Source organism: Crotalus tigris, unplaced genomic scaffold, assembly GCF_016545835.1.
Source record: "Crotalus tigris isolate CLP2741 ecotype Arizona unplaced genomic scaffold, ASM1654583v1 scf7180000024385.1074895, whole genome shotgun sequence".
NCBI lineage: Eukaryota > Metazoa > Chordata > Lepidosauria > Squamata > Viperidae > Crotalus > Crotalus tigris.
In genome coordinates this window covers 976,448-1,003,877 of record NW_024100555.1, presented here as the reverse complement: position 1 = coordinate 1,003,877, position 27,430 = coordinate 976,448, and the positions used below count along the sequence as shown (strand labels likewise).

The window sequence follows — 27,430 nt, the reverse complement described above, 5'->3', positions numbered from 1 at the left end:
TCTATTCTATTCTGGAAATATAGTGTAAATTTAATGTTATGGAGGATGGGGTGACAGGGCTCATTGCCCTTCTCAGAAGACCTTCATCTGAGGAAAAAGAACAAAAACCAGATTAGGTAATTTTAGAGGGACAGACCTTCACATCAGAATCTTAGCAAAACAAAGCATCATGTTTCCTGATTCTTCACCTATAAATCCAATCTGGTATATAGTTTGACCACCTAAACAAGCCAGTGTTGCCGCTGCTTCACAGAAGCTGGAAGATCAGGAAGGCGCAGGAACGATAGCATAAGCGTCCAAGAATTCAATTTTAGATCATTTGACTATGGGGAATGCTATAAAGATCATAAGCATGAAAAACAGTTATAAGTCTTTTTTTTTATGCTGTTGTAACTTTGAACAGTCATAAACAAATGGTTGTAAGTCAAGCTCCACCTGTAATTTTGATTAGCACTAGCCAGGTGGGGTTGGCGTTCTCAGCATTTAAACTTCTGCTTATGATTGCTAGAAATGCTAGAGACATTCTGTGAAACCGTTTTGGTAGTTTTTCTCCAAGCTTGCCTGGCTATTTTTTTCCTGGACTCTTTCCAGTTCTACCCTTTTAATTTGACCTCTTATTAGAATGTGAGTATGTCTTTCTTAATTATTCTCCCATGAGTGCTTCCTGACATATTGTCCTTTGGCTATTTGACTGTTCTCTGAACCTGCACTTTCCCATCTTTATATATTTCTCTGCTCAGCTAAAAATATTGATCATAACTACTTTATCGTCCCTGTTCAAAATCCAGCATTCTAGTCCCAGTTGAGTTTTGTTATGGTTTTATGTTGTTTTTACTTTTGATTGGGTGCTGCCCAGATATGGTTATAAGATGGGCAGCTATATAAATGAGATAAACAAAGTCCCTGTTGTTTTATATAGGTAGTCACAGGTTCATGTGACTATAATATTGCAATTAAAACAGTTCTTGTGTGCATGTGACATCATGACACAAATATGAACCCACAGACCTTGCTTTGTGATGTGACAATCATGTTTTGTCATTATTGTAATATACACACATGTGTTAGTATGTGTCTCATTTCATGGAAATAATATATGATAAGGTTCTTTACTATGGTGTTTTTGGCTTTTATGAGTTTTTCTAAGGATTGGATTAATTCATGAAGCAGAATGTTATCAAAGAATAAATAAAATCAGAGGACATTTTTGATTTTCAAAATCAGTGTACTTCTGTGGCAACTATTGGAAGCCAAACAGTCTAGATAGAAAGATACTTTCATCTGCTCTTTGTCTACTTTCTGACAGCATTTGTTGAAATATTAAGCATTAAATATATTATAGCAGCTTCTCATGCATTTTCAAGTAACTTCTATTATCATCTCTGCTTTTCCATACCTTCCATATCTCTCCTTCCTTCCTTCCTTCCTTCCTTCCTTCCTTCCTTCCTTCCTTCCTTCCTCCCTCCCTTCCTTCCTTCCTTCCTTCCTTCATCCATCCATTCCTTCTCCCTTTTAAGAAATTTGCAAAAGTCATACACTTTTAATAGTCGTGAAATTTTAATAGTTATTGAATTCTGAAAAATGCATTTTTTTAAAAAAAAAATCTGTCTCTATGCTGCAAAGTATCTGAAGCAATTTCCTATTATGAGCAACCATTGAAATGTAGGTGTTTATTTTATTGTTATGGAAAATACAGTCAATTACCAGAAGGAAAATATACATTTATTTTTCTTGATTTCTGACTCTTTCTGATGGCATCTTTTTCTTTTCTTCCTGATGGCATCCTATTCTTATGTCTGAATGCTGTGTCTATTTTGCCAAAAATGCCACACAGTTAGAGGTTTTCTTAAGTAGAAATTTTACAGTTTGAGTTGAAGGAAAAAGAAAACTGTCAATATGACAGACTACTTTCCTAACTATTCAGTGAGGGAGAATCCTACAAAGGGAATAATTTCTTACAACAACTACATCCTGTCATACAGCATCACAGTCTGGTTTGGAAGCCTCACTGCTTCAGACAGGAAGGTGATGCAGAGAGTGGTGAGAATGGCGGAAAAGATCATTGGCAGCTCCCTTCCTCCCATCCAGGACAGAGCAAATAAGTGTTGCTTGAACAGGGTCTGCAAGATTGTCTGGGACACTACACATCCTCTTCACGACCTGTTTTCCTTGTTACCTTCTGGGAGGAGGCTCCCAGAAGGTAACAAGCAGAACATCCAGATTCAGTCACAGTTTTGTTCCATACAGTATTAACCTTGTGAACTCTAAAGCTTCCTCCTTCCATTATGTATTCAAGATGGATAGTATTTAATATTTATTTGTTATGTATATGTAGGGGTGTGGGTCTATACATATGTTGTATATAGTATGTTTTAGGTGTGTATCATGTATGTGTTTCACTTTGAGAGCGGGCAACTAAATTTCATTTTTGATGTGTGTCATTGTGCCCACAGTAAAAAGATGACAATAAAGGTTATCTTATCTTATTTCATCTTATCTACATTTTTCAGCACATTTCCGCTACTGCAGTCTGCCCCAGACAAGAAAAAACCACAGCTTTAATGGTAAGTTTGCCGTAATGCTAATGCTAAAGAGAAAATCACTTTTTCTTTCTACTTTACTTGTGAAGAGCCCTGCCTAATTAAGGGTAATATAACACCATCGGAAGAATAAACACCTACTTGTACAATACAAAGAAGATGGCCATGTTATTTAGGAAGGAAAATGTAAAACTGAGCTAGGGTCATCTTACAACTCTTCATATGCATGTGTTTAGCAGGCTTGTTTACAGTGCTTTAAATGAAATCAGTTTCTATAGTAACATTTGCATCACAGGTTGCGATTATGCTGGTGGCCAAATATATAGAAAGAGAATCCTAGCTGTAAATTTTTATATTTTCTCAGAACAAATCCATTTTTCAATAAATAAATAAAAAATTGTCTGAAAGTTTACAACCTTCACTGGTGAAGGTGTATTTTGGCTATATTTTGAAGCCAACCACAGAGAAAAGAAGGGAAAGATATTTGAAGAAAGAAAGAATAATAATATAACAGCACCACCAAGAAAACATTAAAAATCCTGGTGTGTTGTACGTGCATTTTCTTTCCTTAAAACTGTTGTAATTTTCATGACATGAACTGATGAATTCATTTTAAATGAGCTGAAACCACAGATGTAAAGTAGGGTGTGAACTTTTTCTAAGTAGCCTTTTCATTTCAACTGTGAAGAAGTATTCCCTATATATTTGGGAACTGGAAGATCTTCCTGGCACTGATATCTGTTTCTTGAATCCATCCTAAAGACCAATTTACCATCTTTGATTAGGAAACCTGGCTTAAATTTCATCATCCAAAAAGACAAGATATGAGAGATGATTGGTTGGTCAAGAATGACTTTAAAACCTAAATAGTTTTAACTATTGGTATTATGCTGCCAGCCGATTAGCATGGCTAACCTAGCAAAACCATGGATGGCATCTGACAGCAATTGGAATAATACTTGTGGGCTGGAAAGGTTATGAGACCCCTTTCTTGATCACCCCCAGAGGCTGAAATCTGGAGAAACAGCACTTAAAGGACTATCACCCAAAGAAAAAGCTGTTTTGGGGAAGGGATTAGGACTTTGCTGGGCAAAGTTGAAACTGACTGGGGGGGGAGGTGTTAATAGCTTTTGTTTTATTTATATTTTTATGTTATTTGTGTGGCCTTAAGCAGTAAGGTTTTACTCCCTCTTTATGCTCATTCCTTTACTGAGCATGGATGTAGTAGAAATGATTACTGTCTGATGTAAATGTAATGTATGTCACACCAAGAGTGTATTTTTGGATCAATGATATGTGTTTGCTGTCTGCCTATGTACTATCCATTTAATGGAAATATTGATCAGTTTGATTTTGTGTATTAAGGTCTAATTATGAGATGTAAAATTGGGTCAAATGACTCTATATGTAACATCATTAGTGTGTTGTTGTTGTTCTGGGATATGTTTGTTTTTATTTCATACACAAGTCCCAACATAGAGAAATGGTAATTTTTGTGACCAGTGATACCTGCAAGATGTGTAGAAGAGAATGATTCTGCTCACTTTGTTGAATAAAGATGATAATGGGGTGTATTAGGAGAGATATAAAAATAAACTGAAGGCAATGGGCTCAAAGAGCTCAAGAATGAATATCAGTTAAATGCAAAAGTGAGAAACCATTATTGAGTGGTTTAGCCATGTAGACACAATGATTAGTTGGCAATATAAATATATGGGTTTATGGGTCAAGAAGAAGAAACTGAGAAAGTGGTGATTGGATCAAACTGATGCAATCTTCAAAATAGACTGTTTATGATGCTGATTATTAGATATGCTATTGTAAGCCATGGAAGGCAACCTGTTACCTGCTAGTCTTCTAGCACCACAGGATAGGGCTGTGAAAATTCAATGGCCAAATATTGAATTTCAGCAATGTGATGTCTATCTGTTTTAGGAATTTGCAGTTTGAAGCATTTGTCTCATACTTCCATTCCAGTCTCTGCCCCTTCCCCCAAAGTAAAAAAAAAAAAAATAACCCCATCTCTTCTGGTCCTCCTACTAGAAGCTTTCCTGTGACCCTCCACCAGGAAAAGAGGTTGTATTACAGTCCCTAGCTTTTTATACATTGCCCACCCTCCCTGCAAAACCTCATTTCCTGAAAGAATCAAATCATCTGACTTGTTTGCTGGACATCCACTTCATGGTACAACAGTCTTTCTTTCCAATTATTCATTTCATATGACTGTAGAATTCTTAAGTAGTTTGACTGTAAAATGTTATAGAGTCATTCTTCACTCCAAAGATGTAATTCTGAATAAACCAATCTGGGAACATTTTGCGGGAAATTGTTCCCCCCCCCCCAAAAAAAGAGGGGTTAAAATCTTTGTTTAGGGAACATTCGGATTTCAATACCCACAATTGTCTGGAGAGATGACCATTGCTTGGAATTCTTGGAGTGAAAGTGCACCTATCTGGAAGGCTCCAAAGTTTGCAAGATTAGTTTAAGAAATTCCTAGAAGAATGAAATAAAAACAGAAAAGAGAGATGAGTAAGAAAAGCTGCCTTCTACAGACCCTCCTAGCTACTCCTTAGCAACTACTCCACGGAATCAAATGACAGATTAAGGCCCAGAATTTTTCCCTTACTTGTAATTAGAATAGTAGTTATTGGACTTATTCCCCCTTTTTTGTTGTTGTTAAAAATATGTTTAATGTTTATCCATCACAATTTTCCCATTGCTTGTTCTGTCATTTTTCACTCTTTGTTATAAAAATACTGATTTGTATTTATGTAACTGAATGAATTGTCCACTGTTATTTTTCCTGTCCCATTTCAGAAAATGGAACTGTGGTATCACCTGATGTTTGAGGCCTAGCATTTTCCTCTCTCATCCATTCCACAGTTATATAAAACTAATATTACTCTGAGACTCTTCACATCTGATTCAGGAGTTAAACATAATGCAGCAAAATCTAAAATGCCATAAGTTTCCCAACCTTCTGTGAAACAGGGTTCCTTTGCTCCTTTCGTACATAAGGTGGCTTTTAGGGAAAAGGAATTATGGAGAGAGATATTTTTAGAGTATTTTTCCTATATTTACTGGTGTAGTATGTTATATATATATTTGGATCATTTGGTTGGCTCATTTTATCTGTCTTTTTGGTAGTGTTTAACTACCCCCCTTTCTGAAGTCCAGTATATATGGGAGACCTAATTATCTGTATCTCTTTCACTGTTCACCTCCATATAATTAGCTTTGCTCATATATAGCTAGATCTTTAATTTTTAGTACAACTTCTGCAGTCCTGTAATACCATGCAAAGAAATCATTGTTCATTCTTAATTTGAAACCATTCTTAATTAACATTTATTCTTAATAGCCTTTTGCATTATTGTTATGGAGAAGTTATTCTTTAATTATTGGGCATATCTCAACCAGCGTGGTACCTCATATACACTTGCATGCTGTGCAGTAGAAAAAGCAGACTCTGTGTATCCATACTGTACACAAGCAGTTTGTGGCTTAATAAGATGTACGTGCTGGACCGAAAGTTATTTGGACAGAAAAACATGGAAAGAACTGTGGAACAAATAAGCATGTAATTTGTATATAACATGAAAAAAATATTCATTTTTTTTAAGTTTTGCCAATAGAAAAACATGTCCAGGAGCTGACATGAATTAATTACTGGGCAATTTAACAAGTTCAGAACATATCTCAATTAATGAGAATAAATGGCAATAAAATTCCAGACAAATATAAGTACCATAATGGGCTAATTTGCATTTTCTTATTATTTTCCTGTAAATACGTGCGGGCAAAAGTGGAGGGTATACATAGAACCTAATCTAGTTCTCTTTCTTCTCTATTCTTGTACCTAAACTCTCATTCCCAGATCTCTTTCCTCCATTTTCGTTACCAAATTATCTTGCCTCATTTGCTTGGAGAAATCTATTTGCCTTGCATCTATAGTTGTGTCTCTTGAAAAAGCATCAATTGTGGTGCTCTTATTATTAACATCCCTCTGTCTATTATTCTCCTTTCCTGTTTTAACTCTGCTTTTATAATTTCTAATTATTTCAATAATTATTGTATAATTGTTTAATTAATTGTTGTATGCTGACCAGAGTCACTTTCCATGACATGGGCAGCTATATAAATTTGATTAATAAATAAATATAAGTAAATTCCAATTCTTGTCTCCATTTGTGCTATGTAACCTTTTTTACAAACTTTTGTTCCTGAGAAAAAGGATACAATATTTTTTCTGAAAAAGCAAAGAATTTCAAACATTTAAGAATCTGACATCTTGGATCCCACGATGAAATTAATTCCTCTACACCAGGGGTAGGCATAGCTGACTCAGGAATTCTGGGAGTTGAAGCCCATGAGTCATAAAAGAGCCGAGGTTGCCTACCCTTGTTCTACACTTTTAAAAATGTTTTTTATATTCTTAGTAGTATTATCTTCATAACATGTATTTGGGTATATGTCAAGTAACATATTTTGTGTTGTCCTTATTTTAGAATAGTATTTCTCAAACTTGGCAACTTTAAGATGTGTGGATTGGGTAATTCTAAGAGTTGAAGTCCACGCATGTTAAAGTTGTGAAAATTGAGAATCACTGCTTTAGAACGTATCCCATTTAATTATGTCTGTTCCACTTATTTTCTTCTCTAAGCCTATATAATATTTTCCTCTGGACAGTTTTTCCTGATTGGCAAACAAAACCCACAACCTGCCATTCCCACAGTTCTTTTCATTCCATATTTAACAGACAATAATTTCTCCAATTTCTGGTGCATTGGACTATTAAAAACAGTACATTAGTCCCTGGATTTGCTGTTATTGCACCATTCAAATTGCTCTTCTCTTCTGAAACTGGATCCTCTCTTGTATGTTATGTTCAAGATAAATCTAAAGATATTTTACTTGATTTTTTTTAGATTATTATTCGGCATTGGACATAGATATAATAATTCCCCATTTATCTGAAGCGCAGCCTAGAAAGTCTACACCAGTGGTTCTCAACCTGTGGGTCGGGACCCCATTTGGGGTCGAACGACCATTTCACGGGGGTCGCCAAACAACACAGTCCGCCATTTTTTCCCCCTTTTCCTTAGCTGTGCTACTCCCTTTTATTCTATTGGCTTTTGAAAGCCAATAGAATAGACTCTCTTGAATAGAGTCTAAGTCTATTGGCTTTCAAAAGCCAATAGGAATTGTTCAGGCTGTCTCTGCCCTGCTGAGCCCGCCAAAAGCCCCAGTCTGCAAACGGTGCTGCACCAGTTGAATAGTCCTTGACTTACGACCGGTTGAGTAGTCCTCGACTTACGACCAGTTGGGGGTCGCGGCATTAAAAAGGTTGAGAACCACTGGTCTACACTATCTGCTCATGGTACATGATTCAAGCAATTGTCTATTAATATGGATATTCATGTCAATCTGTAAATAGAGGACATATCTGTATATGCTAGACTTGCTTTATGGACTATCTTCTGGCTGAGACCAGTTCTGAGTACATCTGCCTCTCATCTCTGTAAAACTCAGGTTATAAGATTGTTTATCTGTTAGTTCTTATTACTCCTCAATCCTCTTGAACTCATTCTTTCTTTCATTTACAAAGTACTTATGATTCTTTTTACTGATGTCAAAGCAGAAAAAAAAATCTAGTTTCACATAGTTCAATGGGAATAATTCAATACTTTTCACAAAATATACAGATACTTCCCAACTGATATACATTAGTACATTAGTGCATATCTGGTTGAAGGTAAACCATAAGTCAGTATATATCAATCTAGACAGTCTTATAAGTAACAGCCATTCAGCCTCATCTCTGAAGTTGCCTTGGTATCCACCTCATTTTCACTTGCATTGATTAGTTTTATTGGGAAAATATTTGACAAAATTGGAATAGATATAAATGAATGCTTCTCTAATGAAGCAAGTATATTAATAATCCCCCCACAAACACACTCTATCTATCTATCTATCTATCTATCTATCTATCTATCTATCTATCTATCTATCTATCTATCTATCTATCTATCTAGATATATATCCTGGAAATTATCCCACTCAAATGTTGGGCAAAAAGAAGGCTTAGCTTCATATTTTTCATCTGGCTGGCATTTACTTATGATCAAATACCTGGCTTGGTTTTGTTTTTTAAATTTTGGATTGTTGTCACAATCGTTATGCAAAATGTTGTGTGTTGTGATCTTGTAAATTGTCTGCTTTCCCCCTCCCCTTCTCTGTCCAGAGACTCTACAGCCTAGATTTATGTTATTTATTTTCTGATTAGAGCAATCAGCTTCAGTCCACCCCTTCAAACCAAGATATCTTTAAATCATATGAAGTAAAGGATGGAAACTTATCAAGGAGACATCCAATCTAGAATAAAGGATAAATTTTCTGTCAGTGAAAAGTTGCTTGCCTCCAGAAGTTGTGGATGCTCCATTACTGAGGTTTTTAAGAAGAGATTGGACGGCCATTTGTCTGAAATGATACGGGGTCCCAACTTTGTTATTTTTTATTCTGTATTCTGACTTGTCATACGTTTCTAGGATAAATTTGAAAAGCATGCTGTCAATTCTATATTATTCCTAGCATATATTCTCGAAAATAACAATTTCTTGGAAAAGTATTGTAATTGAAAAGCCAGTCTTTCTGATGCTGTAAAGGGACATTTCATATACATGTATGCCAAAGTATATTTCTTATTATAATTATCATTGTGGATACTAAGAAATTTAGTGTGTTCTCCTTTTTAAAATGGTGATCAAAACAATCAAAGCCTCAAATCTGAAAAGGGCCTTCAGTCACATAATCTTGCCTTTTTATTTCTCAATTCAGTGCCCCCAATTGCAGTGATTAAAATAGCTGAGATTCAAATATTGTTTCAGAAATTGGATTTATTTCCTTCCAATAAGCCATTTCCTTTCAAAATGCTTTATTGTAAGGACAATAAAAATCAAGGGCGAAGTCTTAAAAATATACAGTGATAACACATGCACATTCTCTCTCTCTCTCTCTCTCTCTCTCTCTCTCACACACACACACACACACACACACACGGTTTGATCATTTAAAAACTAAAAGTACAAAATCCAATCCTGGAAAGTAACATTTACTTCAATCATAGTCTTCAAAACAGAATTAACTGAAATCGTCATATGAAACGTTAAGGAATGGTGAAGTGGGGAAGAGAGCAATGAAACCTTGAGACATCAATTTTCTATTTAAAACAGCACATTCATAAATAAAACATCCTGAAATGTTCTGGAAAAAATGTGACTCTTTTTAAAATTTATGCTGCATTGTAATTAGCCTACATAAACATTTATTTTTTGCTCAGAAAATCTTATACACATCACAAAATTGCTTTCCCTAGATTGACAGTAGTGACTTTTCCCAACACTCAGAAAAAAATATTATTTTCTACTTCCACTAGTCACCTTACTCACTGTTGTCTCCTACTCTTTTTTTCCCCACCCTTTCTTCAGTGATCATGAACCCAAGCAGGCTACTCTCCACTAGGGACATAAGCTAAAGACCCATTTCGATCTGCATTGGCATTCAAAGGTGCTGATTACCATCCTTTATTTGTTCCATAGAGAAATATGTTCAAAGTTCATCAGTATAAAGGATCAAGTGCCTCTTATTTGGTTCCTAGACAATATCATCCATTAAAAGAATTATCTGGCTTGTAGCTAAGCCTAAATCCAAAGTTAAATGGATTTAAATAAACCACTTTTTCCAAATATCTTGGAGCTGAGCCATTAGAACATGCTTTAGCATTTTGCAGAAGGACAGAAAATTATATATACTATGGTGGGTTCAGTGGATAATTATTCCTAAGGGAGATGAAAGTTATTCCTAATAACTTCTTCCCTGTCCCTTCCCTCATTGTAAATTAAACCATTTGCAATCACAAAGTGTCTAACACCTTCAGCCACCTGTTGCCTTCATGTTATTTATATAGGTCATACTTGAAGCTAACTGTACATGTGGACAGAAGGGCAATTAGATCAGTGCATTATTAGATTGCTCTTTTGGTTCCACTACTGACATTTTAGAATATAAAATCTGGAAAAGTTAACCTAATATATACAGTATAGTACATGTATTTACACATTCATTTCTGAGAAGGAATATTTGAAACTAACTGAGCATCTGGAGTGTTCAAGTTTGTCAGAATAGAAGGATTGTGTATTTTATCAGATAAGGACATAACTGCTACTGTGAAGGGAAGAAGTTTCTCTTACTGGAAATTTTACAACTCTATCGTGTCTGTTCTTCTGAGAAAAATGTATAGTACAATACTAGATGTATTAAAAGCTTTTTTTTAAAAGGATTAGTTTAAACCTACAGTGTGTAAAAAGCTGATGTAAATACCACAGAGTTAATGAAATTACAAAAAGTGCTACAGGGAAACACATATTAGACTTCCTAATAATGAGTTTAACTAGAAGACTTCCTCATTATCTACACATTACAAAAGAGATTTAGCGTAAGCAATAACATTCATTTTGGCAAGTTATAATATCTTACTTTACCTCTCTAGAGAAACATTTATTTCTCTGTCAGAAAAACAAAACAGCAAGATCATTTGACTTGTGTTAACAGTTTGATGTACTGTAAATTGTTCTTGCCATAGAAGAAAATAGATAATATAGAATTTATCTGTATTGCCCAGATACAGGAATATTTATGTCATATAGCAAACAAGTTTTATGAGACATATTTAAAATATGAATTGTAACCACAACATCAACAGATCTCACGTAAATATTGAGAAGATGAAGAAAAATCCCAAATATTTGGTAATTGGTTATTTAACAGATCTGATACCATGTATGAAACATTGTATCTATAGAATTATATAAGATAGCAGAAGGAAAATATTATTTAAATTGCTTTACAGTCACAATTATATGTTCTAAAAACTGTTCCAAGTAAAATTGCCTTTTGCAATTGACTGATGGTGATTTTGTCAATGCCAATGGTATTCAAGTGGTGCTCCAGTTTTGGGATTGGACACAAAGTAACTGTTACAATTAGTAGTATCTTTGCTTTCTTTTGCCACAGTGGTTCACATTCTATCTGCAAATCTTTATATTTTGTTATTTTGTCCAGTTCTTCCTCTTCTGTTCTGCTGTCTTCAGTTACTGCCACTTCCATTATTCAGATTTTCTTATCTTTCCTATCAACACTTGTTAAGTCTAGGGTAATTGTGTACTAGATGCTTGTCTGTTTGAATTCTAAAGTCCCAGAGCACTTTAGCTTCTTCATTTTCTGTTACTTTGTTTATTTGGTGGTCCTATCAGTTTTAACTTGCAGGCAAATAGTATTTCTTCAGATATTCCAATGCCCCATTGTTTTCATGCCATTGTAGTCCATCTGTCTTTGTTATGGAATGCATGAGTGACCTCGAGGAAAGATAAGGACAGATAGAATAATCAAATATCGCTTAATGGTCACAGAAAGGAACTGAGAAAGGACCCGCTCTAATGGATCAATGAATTATAAGTGGTGGGCAGGAAGTTTCTATCTTCAGATTTGCAAGATTCTATTGATGTAGGTTTACAATAAAGTAGAATTAGTTCCTCTAATCCAAGCATGTCAAACATGCGACGTCACGTGACATGTCACGATGCATTGCAACTTTTTTCCCATTGCCGGCCATGGGGTGGGCGTGGTTTTGACGTGATTCATCTGGCCCGCAGGACAGCAGTTTGACACCCCTGCTCTAATCTGTTACCTGGGAGGGCTGACAGTCTTCTAGTACTAAGGAGGGAATCAATTACTACCTGTCCATTAGCATCATTTTGACATATCAGTTTGAGGTTGGAAGTTCCTTTTGAGTTCAGAGAACATGTAGAAGATCGTTCTTCTTTTTCTATGTCCCTCTCCATCTTCAGTATCTTAATAGATGTTGTTGAATACTGCTTCCTGTCCCTTTTGAAACCTCTGTAGGTTGATACTCTATTCAGTTTCTTTCTGAGATTTTTATCTTTTTTGTCTTTGGCTTTTATTCTCTATTTTATGCCAGAGAACAGATATGCAAAGCAGAGTTTGCTGTTCAGCAGGTAACCAAGGAATGAACGTTTCAGAAAGTAAATTTATTGTATTTGTTGTTTTAGATAAAGTATATTGTAAAATGCATAAGGAGTGGATTAAGGCACCAGGAGACTGTGAGTTTTAGTTCTGCCTTAGGCATAAAGCTAGCTAGGTGACCTTGAGGCAGTCATTCTCTCTCTTCTCTAGGAAAAGGTAGTGACAAAACACTTTTGAAAATCTTACCAGGAAAACTGCAGGAACTCAAGATTGACACGAAAGTACATGCACAAACGCATGCGCGTGCGCAGAAACACATAGGACTGAATAATAGAATACTTTGCATGAATATGGAGTTGAAAGTTAATTCTGAATCTGACAAGAGTGTGGTAAATTATTAAAGTAATGAATGCATGGGATTGGAAAATTTTGCAAACAGTTCAACAGTTAGGGAATTTAATGTATTTATGGCTGAAAATATAGAAATGCTTGCAGCCACATTATAAATATTATGTTGGGATCATGATTTTATGTGAACTTTTGTACACAGATTGTGCTGTGCTGTTAATGAAGATTCCAAATTATTTGCAGCAAATGTTACATTGGATTAGTTGGTGAAAACCATGGCGCTGGAAAAAAAATGTATCAAAGACCAAAGTAGTTATGTTTGACAGGCAATAGAGCAAATCATTGTAAGCAATACATAAATGGTGAAATACTAAACAGGTAAATGATTTGAGTACCTTAGCAGAATATTTATAGGCAAATAAATGGAGAAATTTTAAGATCTGCAAATAATGGTAGAACGGGTGAGCTGTTGCAAGGAATGAAGGTTGTCTGAACAAAGGAAACATGATTGTTTATAATAATGTGGTTCTACCCATTTCATTGTATCAAAGTAAGATTTGGGTATGGCAGGAGAAACCTAAAATTGAATGCTGTGGGAATAATATAGTTCAGAAATATGTTTGGTAAGCAAGAGGAAACTGGGTCAAGAATAAATTGATGCATAAATCAAATTACCATTGTGGAAGAAGTATTCTGAATGTGGTTTTGGCAGACAGAAAAAAATAATCAAATTGCAAAATAAATATATGAAGAAAGACCAAATTGGGGGAGAGAAAAGGCCAAAAAAATCCCATTTGGATAGTGTTAATGGAATCCTCAAAAAAGAAATACAGCATCTGGGGTTTAAAGAACAAAAGGTAATATATGAAGCAGTGTAACATTGTGATGAGCATAAGGATGAATTGCAAAAATAAAAGCATATGCAGATGTATACTATCTAATGTTGTTGGTGTAAATGTGTTTTAGCTACTTTATTATTCTGTTATTTATATTTGTAAGAAACTCATAAATGATTAAATATTTGCATTCAGTTTACCTTACTATTATTGTATTCAATTTAGTTGCATTCAATTTACCTTACTATTTTTATTATTTTTCTGCACTGGGTGTAATGTTCTTACCCTGAAATCAATTAGATAATGAATATGTGTATAGGCAAATAAAACAGGAAATGGCACAACATTTACATGCTTAAAACAAATATATCTTTGGAAAAATGATTGAGGTGTACTTGAGTAACTACAATTGGATGAGTGCATTTATCCTGGTAAACATGCTGAAAGATATAATGGACCCTTTAAAATGTATGGTTCAAACCAAAGAATGATATTTGGAATTTCAGTAAATGAATTGTTTGGAAACATAAATTGCCATTTGACTTCCTTTTCAAACCTTGTTCAATATACTTAAACTTCATTTCTGAGACTTGAAATCTTGACTCAAAACTCAACCATCCACAATTATAAACCAAAGCACCCTGAGCAACATCATGAAATGAACACATTTTATAAATTCATCATCAGAATATGCCCTTACAATACTAAAAATGATTAATTTATTCTTTCACAAGATGCCAAAGGTAAAAACCAAAGGAGACATGGCTTCATTTTACTGATAATATATATGAACGGCCAAGTTACTTTATTTAAAATTACTGATGAATTGTTAATCTTAAGGCTATCTGAATAATGCAACCCATAGAATTTCTATGCAAACAGACACTGAGTAACATGCAACATATTTGGTTTTTTTTTAATAATTATCATTTAGTCATTACAGGTTTGGAGTACTTTTAAAATCAGCAACTGAATGACTAAGAAGCATCTCGAATCACTATTATTTCCAGCTATTTCAGTGCATCAGCATATTAGAGTCATTAGATTCCACACAATTACAGCTTTAAGAAATCTGTAGATGAAAGAAATCACACTTTGATCAATATGCTAAATAGGAATGGAGACTATGGTTCTCGAAATGTTACTTAAGTAGTATTCCTAAGTATGCCTAGTCAGGAGCATCCCCAATAATGGTCACTAGCTTCAAAATGTCAGACACAACTAGGCAATTGAAGTCCTATTCCCTTCTACATGTATGCAGTGTAATACAATACAGGTAATCTTCAACATACGACAATTGAGCCACAACATTTCTGTTGCTAAGCGAGACAATTTTTAAGTGAATATTGCCCCATTTTACGATCTTTCCTGCCACAGTTAAGTGAATCACCACAATTGTTAAATTAGTAACATGGCTGTTAAGTAAATCTGCCTTTCCCAATTGACTTTGCTTGTCAAAAGGTCGCAGAATGTGGTCACATGACCCTGGGACACTGCAACCATCATAAAAATGAGTCAGTTGTCAAGCATTTGAATGGGGATGCTGCAATGGCCGTAAGGTGAAAAATGGTCACTTTTGTCAGTGCCGTTGTAACTTCGGCACTAAATGAACTGTTGTAAATCGAGGACTACCTGTATACATTAAAAAGGAGCACACATCATTTTAAAGCCAATAATCTTTGCTATATAGAATATATATTTTACACTTCCTGTTAAGTACATATTTTAGATAGGAAAATACAAATAAGTTAAGTTGACTTTGAAATGTTTCAAAGGATTTTCTCTCCTATATAGGGAAAAATTGCTACAGCAGGTTTTATTGTTGGCATATACTGCCTTATGTAAGATCAATGTAATCTTTAACTAATTTCCATTTCTAATCAGACACAAGGGAACACAAAATAATTCAGGATATTTGACAGAAATATTAACCTTATTTTATTAAAGATCAAAAATATGTGTTTCAGGTCATAAACATATTGCACAATTTCAGCATTTCACATGATACAGATTATAAAATCATTACAAAGTTTTTATATGGACCTATTCTAAAAATTGAAAAGTTTTTTTCAAAATCAAACCCCAAAACAAAGCAGTTTTCATACATATGTATAAAGGATTTCAGGTTCCTTTCATTAAATTGGATGTAGTGGCTGTGTAGAAAGGCATCCGATGGCAGGAATTTTTTTGGAGGGGGGGGGAGGAAATCCAAGGAAGCAAAATAATATAAGAGAGGGTTTTTTTAAATTTTTGGACTTTTTACAGGAGAACAAAATAAAATGAGCAAGGACGAAAGCTCTCTTTTCTGGGATGGTTAAGATGTGAGAACTTAAAACTATGTAAATTTCTTTATGTTCGATGTTTCCCAAAAGGAAAGAGACTACTCCAAATTGCATTGGTTATTGCAGGTAAAAAATTCCCTTCTCAACATAGATTCCTATGTTATTTAAACATTCTCTCCCTAGACCCCAGTAATCTTGGCCATCTTTGAAATTTGCTTTTCTACCAACTAATGAAAACTACTACAGTAAATATTTGTTCACCATTCGTTGTAGGAAGTTGGAAATTGTTACTTAAAGCTATTGTGAATCTTTATGAACCTAACAAATTAGTTTCAATTTACCCACAAGAACGTAGGAGTTATTTAAGTACATACCAGAAACAAACAAAACAAAATTCCATCATCTTCAAAAGAAAGTATTTCCATTTTAAAGAAAAAAACCCAATAGTCTAATACCTACTGAAAAGTAATATGATTTATGAACATCATTATTAAACTAATATACCATTTTACTCTACAAATTGTATATTTACTTGTGGATGGAAAAGAAGAAGATACACTGTGGTTTTTTATACAGTGCAACAGAGACCAAAGCAAAGTGTTTCTTTATAAGGCACATCTTCACTCAGAAATATGCTTCACTATATTAAATGAAACCTATTATCAGATAGGCATCCATGGTTTTGCAACTTCATTCTTATAAATACTAGCTTTTTATGAATACATGAATTCTCAAACAGTGATATTGTTGACAACAAGAAGTTGGGAACATGTTTTCTGACCCTGGGAGGTTTTCTCTCCCAATGTTCTGAAAGCCTCTACAGTCTTCTAGAACAGGGATCCCCCACCCCCGGTCTGTGGACCAGTACTGGGCCGCAGCATGCCAGCAACCGGTCTGCACAAACAAGCAAAGCCCCATCCGTGGGATGCAGGCAACACACGAAACCATGCCCCATCTGGTCCGTGGAAAAACTTTTCTCCACAGAACCAGTCCCTGGTGCCCAAAAGGTTGGGGACATCTGTTCTAGAACATATTTGCGAGAAGCAGGATTAGAGATTGCAGGAGAAATTAACCAAGATTGCTACATCTTTTTATATTGCAACAGTGAATTCTTCTGCTGGATCAGAAGCTTCAAGTGGAGGAAAGGATTTTTTCTGGTCACTGGTGGCAGAATCTGGATCCAGTCCAGGCACACACAAGACTGAGTCCCATTTTCTTAATCATGCAGAAGATAAAGGATATCCAGATGGCTTTTTGCCCTAAATTCAGTTAATCTGGCAATTGTTTCTTAAAACTTTATGAAACCAGAGTGATTTTATATACTGATTCTTTGAACAGAAAACATATATTGAAGAATTATGATGTGTTTACCTTGAAGGTGAATTAATATCTTTTGCTACCTTGCTTTAAAGCCAAATAGCAAATGTGATTCCTAATTCAAAAGCTCAGAAGAAAGCCCCCATTATTACAAAATAATCCCCACTTGCATAATTTTCCTTGCATTCCAAAATCATCACCTACAATACTGTGGAAATTTACTTGCATCTCATGAAATAAAGGTACTGGTATATAAGGTACACTTCCTTTATGTTAAGCTAATACTGATCAAAATATTTACACACTAAATACATTGACATGTAAACATGTATACATAATATATCTATATACACACTAAAATAATCATAAGTAAATGAACAAAAATCAAGGAAGGCCTGTGTAACGTATGTACTGTAGATTAATATCTCAGTAACTTCTACCACTGTTCCCAGGTAAAATCATCTCCTCTGCCAAACAGAACAAAAAAGCCTAAAACTGTAAGAAAAATTACTGCATTTCCAGCCAGCACAAGGCCACAGGCTCCCCACTTGATCTGAAATAGAAAATGAAATTAAATTAACCTTTTATTCATTGATACAAAATATATGCTATTTTGAGCATTAGAGAAGTCCAAAGAAATACAACATCTTGATGGTAAAAGCACTTAAGATAAAACACCAAATTTTAAGAACCAAGAGAACTATTAATTACGTAGTTAGTAGTCATTATAGAACTCATCATCTAATTTGCTAAAACAAACTGACATAAAAACAATTACAAGTCCCTGAATGGCTCAAGAGAGCAATTAATGAAAATTTACAAGAAAGCTCATCCACCAAAACATAAAGCTAATTGTGAAGAATTATTTGTAAGCAATCAACCACAGCATAAAACAGAATCTTCCTGTTACCAGTACAAATCTGTAAGGCTGGCTATCCCCTATTACAAGAAGTTCTGAAATTTGAGAGATGGAATAGAAACAAGATTATTTTTTTAACAAGGAATGAAATGCTCATTTAAATATATTATATTTAATTATTATATCAGAAAATTATATAAGGTCCATACTGCTATACATCTCTTTAAGCCATACTTCCTAAAATTGTTAATTCCAGAATTCATTCATGACTTAAATATTTTTCATTTATCAACTACTGCTTTCTAACCTTGATTATGTGACTATAATTAATAAAAATAAAATCTTTATTATGGCCTTTAAGCCAGAGAATGCAGTAAAACTACACAACCTATAATGAATAAAATTAAAAAAGCAGACATAAAGTACACTAAAATCACATACAAATTAATAAAGTAATAATGATACAAATAGAAGTGGCAGTCACCAGAATTTGTACTACTTTTCAGTCAAGGGGAGGACAGATATAGGACACATCATTTCCATAATTCTAATCTTCATTTGCTATGGCAGTGGTCCCCAACTTTTATGGCTTGCCGGCTCAGTGGGGGGAGAGGGGAACTGGCCCACGCAAGTAGTGGGCCAGGGGTGCCCATGCGCACCAGCACATTGGTCTTGCAAGTCAGGTTGTGTGCATATGTGCTGGCCCATCATTCATGCGGCCTGGTTCTGAATAGGCCATGGCCCAGTAATGGGTCACCTGGGGATTGGGGATCCCTGTGCTATGGGAAAGAATCAACAAGTTGGCATGTTATAAATTATTAGGTGGAAAAGCTGCCATTGTTATATATGAACAGGTAGTCCTTGAATGACAACTACTTACTTAGTGACCGAAGTTACAGCAGCACTGAAAAAAGTGATTTATGACCTATTTTTCATATGTACAACTGTTGCAGCATTCCCCAAGGTCACATGATCAAAATTCGGACGCTTGGCAACTGGTTCATATTTATGAAGATTGCAGTGTCCCGTGGTCATGTGATCCACTTTTGCAACTTCTGACAAGCAAAGTCAATGGGGAAGCCAGATTCACTTAAGAACTGTGTCACTAACTTTACAGCTGCAACAATTCATTTAACAACTGTGGCAAGAAAGGCAGTAAAATGAAACAAAATTAACAAATGTCTCACTTAGCAACGTATTTTTTAGGCTCAATTGCAGTTGTAAGTCGGGCTACCTGAATGTCGAAGAAAAGAAATACAATAACCATGAGTGGTAGTTTAAAGGCCCTTAGAGGACCAGTGGACACCAGTAAAGTACTGGAAGATCATAACTAAAGTTAACAACTGGCTAGAAATTTTGGGCAAATTATTAAAAAGACACCCAGAAGTCAATATGCCCCCAAAGCAAAGAATTTCAGCCTACTCTTAAAGCACAGCAATTATCATTTTTGGATGACTTGACATTGTTTATCTTTCTCCCTCTTACAATTTTTTCTCTATTGGTGGCCTGGCATAGTTTCTGCAAAGAGAATGTATATTTGTGCCAAAGTTAAAGGTTTTGTAACTAATGCAGCAATCCCTATGAGGACTGAGAATTTTTATTAAATATTGTGCAAGAATGTTAATATGCCAAGCCTCAAATTGTTAAAAAGGGAAGTTGAGAGGTCAGCTACATTGTTTCCTCACATTATGTTTTCTATCTAGTGATAATAATGTTTTATAAGACATATTTAGTTATAGGAAAAACAGGGTGTTTGGAAACATATTTCAGATCCTAACAGCCCTCCATTGCTTCAAGGAGAATTTCATAAATAGAAGCCTTAAATCTTTCAGCCAGCAATTATAGCAGAAGAAAGTAGTCTGAGCTAGCATGGTCAAAGATAGATTAATTCAGACATAATTATCCTCCTAGTCCAGGTGCAGTTTGTTTGATCAAGAACAAGCTGTGTGTGTTTGATCCTTCATCTCTGTTTTTCATACTTCAGTACTTCCAAATTTTGTTAAACTATAATTTCCTAATTCAGAAAGTCACGGAAAATTGCAATTTAACAAACCAGTGGTGTAAAAGGCAGGAGAAAATGGGAGAAGGAAGCATGCACATCATGTTCTGTTTTCACATCAAACAAGTAAATGGAGAGGTACTTGAACAAGATACTATGTGGCATAATGGATTTGAGATACCATAATTAGAAAGTGCACCAAAAGCACTTTTAAAAATGACTTCTCACTTAGGTTCAAATCATTAATGTTTTGACAAAATACTATGAAGAGTATCATGGAGTTGTAAATCAAGCACACTACATGGCATGAATCAACTTCTTTCCTGAGAGCAAGTTTTTCTTTACAGATATATATTTACTTTCCTGTGAAAAACCAAAATAAAAGAACTATTATTTTAGAAGATGCTATAAAGTTGTTAAAGCAAAGAAGCATTTTAGCTTCCAGGGATGATGGACAACCCTCTCCCACCCAAAAAAAATATATTAAATTTGGCGAGTCTGATAAGAGAAAAGAAATGGGGAGGCAGACAGTGGATACAGTGGATGAATGACATCAAAGCAATGCCTGTCTGTCTGTCTGTCTATCTGTCTGTCTGTCTATCGCAGTGGTTCTCAACCTGTGGGTCGGGACCCCATTTGGGGTCGAACGACCATTTCACGGGGTCGCCAAACAACACAGTCTGCCATTTTTTCCCCTTTTCCTTAGCTGTGCTACTCCCTTTTATTCTATTGGCTTTTGAAAGCCAATAGAATAGACTTTCTTGAATAGAGTCTAATTCTATTGGCTTTCAAAAGCCAATAGGAATTGTCCACAGGCTGTCTCTGCCCTGCTGAGCCCGCCAAAAGTCCCATTCTGCAAACGGTGCTGCACCAGTTGAGTAGTCTTCGACTTACGACCGGTTGAGTAGTCTTCGACTTACGACCGGTTGGGGGTCGCAGCATTAAAAAGGTTGAGAACCACTGGTCTATCGAATTTAGAATCCACCCATCTCCATCACAGAGAGATGGGAAGTATTTGTCTATAGAGCTGAGTCCAATGCAGTAGTATTTTATTAACTAGACCAGGAATCTTCAAACTTGGCCCTTTTATGACTTGTGGACTTCAACTTCCATAATTCCTGAGCCAGGCACGCTGGTTGAAGAATTCTGGGAGTTGAAGTCCACAAATCATAAAAGGGCCAAGTTTGAAGACCCTGAACTAGACATCTCAGAGACAATTTTGAACAAGGGTGCTGTGGGACAGATCAAACATGATTAAATAGTGGACAGGACCAGGGAATCAAAATCCTGCCTCTTTTTACCTGCATGAAATGCATGCAATACACATTAAAGGGGAGAGGCTTCAACCCTTTTTATACTGCTAATCCCCTTGAGAAGCCCCTGCTTCTGTGATTAGTCTCCCAACTATTGCCCATCAGATAATCTATTTCAACCAACCAATCTATTTTAATATTAAAATGTCAATGGTCCCCATTTTGATTTTAACTAATATTTGTTTTTATCAAAAACTAAAATAGATTTAAATACTTTGTGCTACAGTATCCAGATCTCCAACTCTAGGTATTGTCATAATTATTTTTCATAGTACAGCTAAGGGACTGCTTATCTATGAGAATAAAATAATCAAAAACATGCTTACCTCATTTAGTAGTGGCATTTTAGTTCAAAATAAATAAGCTTTAGATTGTCCTTTGTATGTCATTGATACCAATGTGATAAAGTAAATGTGCTTTATCATCTTTATCAAACATGATTAGGGGACTGAAGGTTAAAAGATATGAAGAACAGTTTCAGGAACTGGTTATGTCTAGTTTAATGAAAAGAAGGACTAGGGGTGACGTGATAGTAGTGTTCTGATATTTAAGGGGCTGCCACAAAGAAGAGGGGGTCAACCTATTTTCCAAAGCACCTGAGGGCAGGACAAGAAACAATGGATGGAAACTAATCAAGGAGAGAACCAACCTAGAATTAAGAAGAAATTTCCTGACAATTAGTGTAATCAGTGGAACAACTTGCCTGCAGAAGTTGTGGGTGCTCCAGTACTGGAGGTTTTTAAGAAGAGATTGGACAACCATTTGTCTGAAATGGTATAGATTTCCTGCTTCAACAGGAGGTTGGACTAGAAGACCTCCAAGATCCCTTCCAACTTTGTTGTACTGTATTCTATTCCGCTTGTAAAATGTAAAAGCTATATGATATATGCTTTTAAGATTCAGAAATGCATTAATGAATCAGCACTCTATCAAGTTGCACGTTATTAATTTATCTTCTTAGGACTTAGGATGAATCTTAAGATCTATGGATGTGACAGAGCTTACATTTCCTCTCCAGAGAAAATTGTAAGAAAATGTTTTTCTTCATTTTATATTTTTAACCAGGAGCGAAATTTATTTTAGTAAGAGTAAGAAAGAATTAGAGCTCTCTCTAGTGGTATGACTGTGGTATCGTTTTTTTCTTGTATCTTTCATAAGAGAAAAATACTCTTAAGCCAAAAGTACAACAGAAAATATTAGGTGTTATTGCTAATATTCTCAGATATTGGCAGAGACGATTTTATAACTGCAACAAGTCAAAGAATTAACACAAAAAAATGGAATCAAGAAATTGAGAAAGAACCCTATAACTTGAGATGAGAATTATAGATACATTTACACAGTTATGTTTTGATAAGAATACCCATTATTTAATCATCAAGACAAGCTCAAAAACTCTGAAGAAATCTGTTGGATTGTTTTACTGGGTATCCTCTTGCTTAAGTGATCCTACTGAGCATTCAGTAAATTACAACAAACATATTCAGTAGAATTATAAAAACATCTCTCTCTCTCTCTCTCTCTCTCTCTCTCTTTCTCAGCCCAACTCACCTCACAGGGTTGTTATTGTGGGGAAAATAGGAGGAGGAAGGGGTACGTTTGTTGCTTTGAGTTATTGGTAAAAACAATAAAGGCAGGATTTTAAAACTTTAAAATAACAAATAAATAAACGTACACAGAATTAAAGTTGAGAACAATGTGAATGGGCTGGAAGGAGGCTCATCACTGAATGTAGCAACCAAGAGTAATAGGATATGTAAAATTAATGGAATGCAACAATGCTAAATATCGGAGGCCTGGAGGATGCCTCCCAGGCCTAGAACGGCCCGCCAGAAGTGCGGGGATGCCACTTCCGGAAGTCCGTCTTCCAGAAGTCCATTCTAGGCCTCTGAGGCCTGAAGGAGGCCTCTCAAGCCTAGAACGGCCCACCAGAAGTGTGAGGATGCCACTTCCGGAAGTCTGTTCTAGGCCTCAGACGCCCAGGTCTGCATCCACGCAGAGAACCAGTTGTTCAGGGATTTGAATCCCACTACTGCATACATACATACATACATACATACATACATACAGTACAAACATACACAAAAGATAAAGGTTTGTCCTGTCCAGGCTCATCTGACTTTAAGGGACAGTGCTCATCTCCATTTCTTGGCCGAGGGAGCCAGCTTTGTCCGAAGACATTTCCATGTCATGTGGCCAGCATGACTATATGCCAAGGCACACGGAACGCTGTTACCTTCCTACAGAAGTAGTATCTATTTATCTACTTGCATCTGCATGCTTTTGAACTACTAGATGGGCAGGAGCTGGGCCAAGGATGGGAGCTCACCCAATCATGTGGCACTCGGGTCTCAAATGCGGGCTATCAGCTTTCTAGCTGATAAGTTCAGCATCTTTAACCACTGACTCACTGTGCCCCTATATACTGTATACACACACACACATCGATGATATACAGTATATACATGCACTGATGATGTTACCTAGTTTGGGTAATGAAACATTTGCAAGAAAATTACAAAGCACAGAGTGCTCCAAGGACCTTTCCTACAGTACCCTTATTCCCATTGGTGGAAAAAGATAGCACATATCAAAATCAAGTTTTGCAACTTCTAATATAAATTATGAAAAAACAATTCAAAGTCCAAAATTAAAGAAAATAAATAACATCTCCTCTTTAAAAATATACACTGTATCGTCTAAATATATGAATACCTTTTCTACTCTTCTTCCTGTAGTATGCAGCTAGATTATAATTTAGCACAATGTAGAAGTTGGCCATCATAGTCAACAAGCCATGGTATATGTTTTAGCAAGTATTCAGTTTCAATAAACTACAGGTGAGGCCTGCATGAGTTCAACTGCTGAAAAACAGGTTGATTCACACATCACAGTAAGCCAAACATATTTTGGCTTAGTTTTGGCTCATCAAGTTAGAATCTCTTGATTCTATAGCAGTGGTTCTCAACCTTTCTAATGCCGTGACCCCATAATACAGTTCCCCATGTTGTGGTGACCCCCAAGTGAGTGTGGCCACCAATAAGAGGGAGTAGGACAGCTAGGGAAAAGGGAAAAAAATGGCGGACAGCATGGTTTGGCGACCCCCGTGAAATGGTCATTTGACCCCAAATGGGGTCCCGACCCACAGGTTGAGAACCACTGTTCTATAGTAACTAGGATCTGATTATTTAATCCAAAGACAGAAAACATCTCAAACAGCTTACTCTTCCAAAGTATCAAAGAATTTTTATTCTTCCGCTTTTTAATATCATCCCTTCAGCAATTCCTCCCAATTCCCAGCAAATATTCATGGGAGAGAATTGAAATAGTAACCCATTTTTCTGTGCTGCATACTGTATAGTGATTATCTACGGCACCTTACCTTAATACAAAAAGCTGGAAAACTTTTATCTGAACTTTTGCTTACAGATGACGTTTCAAAGTAACAAATAACACAATTCTGTTGGGCAGTTTGCCAGACATGGCAATGTTACAAGAAGCAGCAGAAAGTATACCAAGATAAAGTCACCTTTTTTACCATCTCAGACAGGTGATTGTCAAGTCTCTTCTTTAAAATCTCCAGTAATGGAGTGTCCAAGATCTCTGGAGGGAAGCCGTTACACTGGTTGATTATCCTCACTGTCACATATTTAAAATATGAAGTCTTTATTATTTGTGTAATGTCTCCTGGTACTCATGAAGATCTCGTCCTATTGTATCATCAAAAATCTGATATACAATGTTTTTCAATAACAATGTTATAAATGTGCTAATTAGTAGAAATCGTTTGTTAAGAATCCTTCCACAGAGCAAGAATTCAGCGGACATGCATGTTAACGTTCATTGGGTTGCTACAGCACTTACCACTTCAACACGTGCAAGAATGATAGGAAGTCCAAAAGCAGAGACCACGATTCCAGTTGTGAAAAAATACGACAGTTCCTTGCAAGTACTGCTTGCTGCATCTGTATCATCACTTACTCTTCTTGCAATAAAGTGAGGAATAGGGCATATGGCATAAAATATCAAGACAAATAATGGCCAGTAGGTACTGCAGAACGATAAAGAACAGGAGGTTAAGGAAGTTTAAAATAAATGCTTATGCAGTATCAACTTCTTTGGTCATATACAAAAATGTAGCTGTATATATTCACATATCTATCTTATCACATGCGATAAATATAGGTAGATCTCCCATTGCTAAACAAGACAGTTGTTAAGCAAGTTTTGCCCCTTGTTATGACTTTTCTTGCCACAGTTGTTAAGCGAATCACTGCAATTGATCAGTTAGTAACATGGTTGTTAAGTGAATCTGGCTTCCCCTTTGACTTTGCTTGTCAGAAGGTCACAAAAGGTGATCCCATGGGACATTGCAACTGTCATAAACACATGCCAGTTGCAAATGTCCAAATTTTGATCGCGTGACCATGGGGATGCTGCAACGGTCGTAAATGCGAAAAATGATCTTAAGCCCCTTTTTTCAGGTCCGTTGTAATGTTGGTCACTAAATGAATTGTTGTAAGTCGAGCACTATTTGTATACAAGTCACCTTCTATTGCTTCCCCAATACCCACTTTTTTGATCCATATATATAATGCATTTTATTCAATCCACTGATTTTTGGTACATTTTTGCCAGACTAGTTCAGTTTTGCTCTCTTTTCATACCATTTCCAAGTATTAATCCCACTTATTACTACTCAAATTGTATTCCTTTACTATATTTACAGGCTTTTATGCCAAGTAAATGTGTTCAGAATTTACATGCTTGATTGATAACAAAGAACTGATATTGTCTCACTCAAAGTAATATGCTCTTACCCATACGTTTCTAAGGCACATCCCAACATAAGAAACGTCAAACCAATGACTCCAGTGAATGATAAACCAACCAAGGCTGCGAAAGTGGAAACAAAAAGAACGTCACTCAGTTTAATTTTAATAAAGCAACTATTATGAATATAATTATAAAATCACTGGCTGCTGACATTCTTTAAAAAATAATGTTAGCACACATCATGGAAGCTCTAAGCAGAGAGATGAATGATGTAGTTAACTTGACCATATAAAGTGATTTCACATTTCCCTTTAAAAATGCTACCGCCATACCTACTAAACTTTATCAAAGGAGCAAACTGATGCTGCTTGCAAAAATTTATCCTTCCCGATTAGGCGCTTCGGTTCTTAGATTTTGAGTTCAATTTTTAATTACGCCACGGATCAGAAACAGTTCAACAAAGTGGAACAGAAATAGGACACACTGGCCTTAGTAGTTTCAAGAAACTATGCGCCAAAATCTGCTGAAAGGAGGCAAAGGAGCAGTCAGGGAGTGCTTCTACAGGATGGGCAAAGAGGAGGAAGGATCGGCAAAGAAGAACTTTGCTGGCACCCGAGAGGTCCAGATTGTAGCATGACAGTGATCCAGCTGAATAAGAACGACAGAGGGAGGGAGAATCTTCCTTTCCTTTGACCTGTTTTCCGCGGGACTGAAATATCCTTCGGGAAGCCCCAGGCAGAATGCGGGAGAAAGCGACACCATTAGCAACAGCAGAATGGAAAAGTTCTTTACGAACTAAAAGTTCTTTACGAAGAGAGCCTGAATAGCCGGCGAGAAGGTGGGAAAAATTAAAAGATGGGATCTTCAGTCTCTCGGGGAAGGGATGCGGTTGCCACAGCGATAAGGAGAAGGTTGAAACGTACTTGACTTCCTCAAGATAATCCCTCACAGAGAAGAAGGGGAAATGGCTCATACCTTTGATCCCCGCCATGCCTCCTTCCTTGAAGGGGCGATTCTCACGATCGCTTTCCGGAGTTCGAGGCAGAGGAGGCGGAGTGTGAGGAAGCTTCTTCCGCCTTCTCTTCACGTGGTCCTCTGCTAACGCCTGCCCCTTCC

The 27,430-nt window shown here is 36.0% G+C and overlaps 1 protein-coding gene across 2 annotated transcripts; it reads right to left on the bottom strand.

Annotated features, from left to right (window-relative positions):
* Positions 1-27,430, bottom strand: LEPROT. Of its 2 annotated transcripts, XR_005554940.1 has the most exons (5): positions 27,290-27,430; positions 26,359-26,434; positions 25,403-25,589; positions 4,938-5,033; positions 1-87 (listed from the first exon to the last, which is right to left on the bottom strand). XR_005554940.1 is itself a non-coding variant. In XM_039328958.1 (4 exons), exons 1-4 carry the CDS (start codon positions 27,303-27,305, stop codon positions 17,804-17,806), a joined length of 396 nt encoding a protein of 131 aa, XP_039184892.1. In that variant the 5' UTR covers positions 27,306-27,430; the 3' UTR covers positions 15,674-17,803. The 2 variants fall into 2 exon arrangements, 1 of the variants encoding a protein (XP_039184892.1); XM_039328958.1 differs by lacking the exons at positions 1-87; positions 4,938-5,033 and adding an exon at positions 15,674-17,920.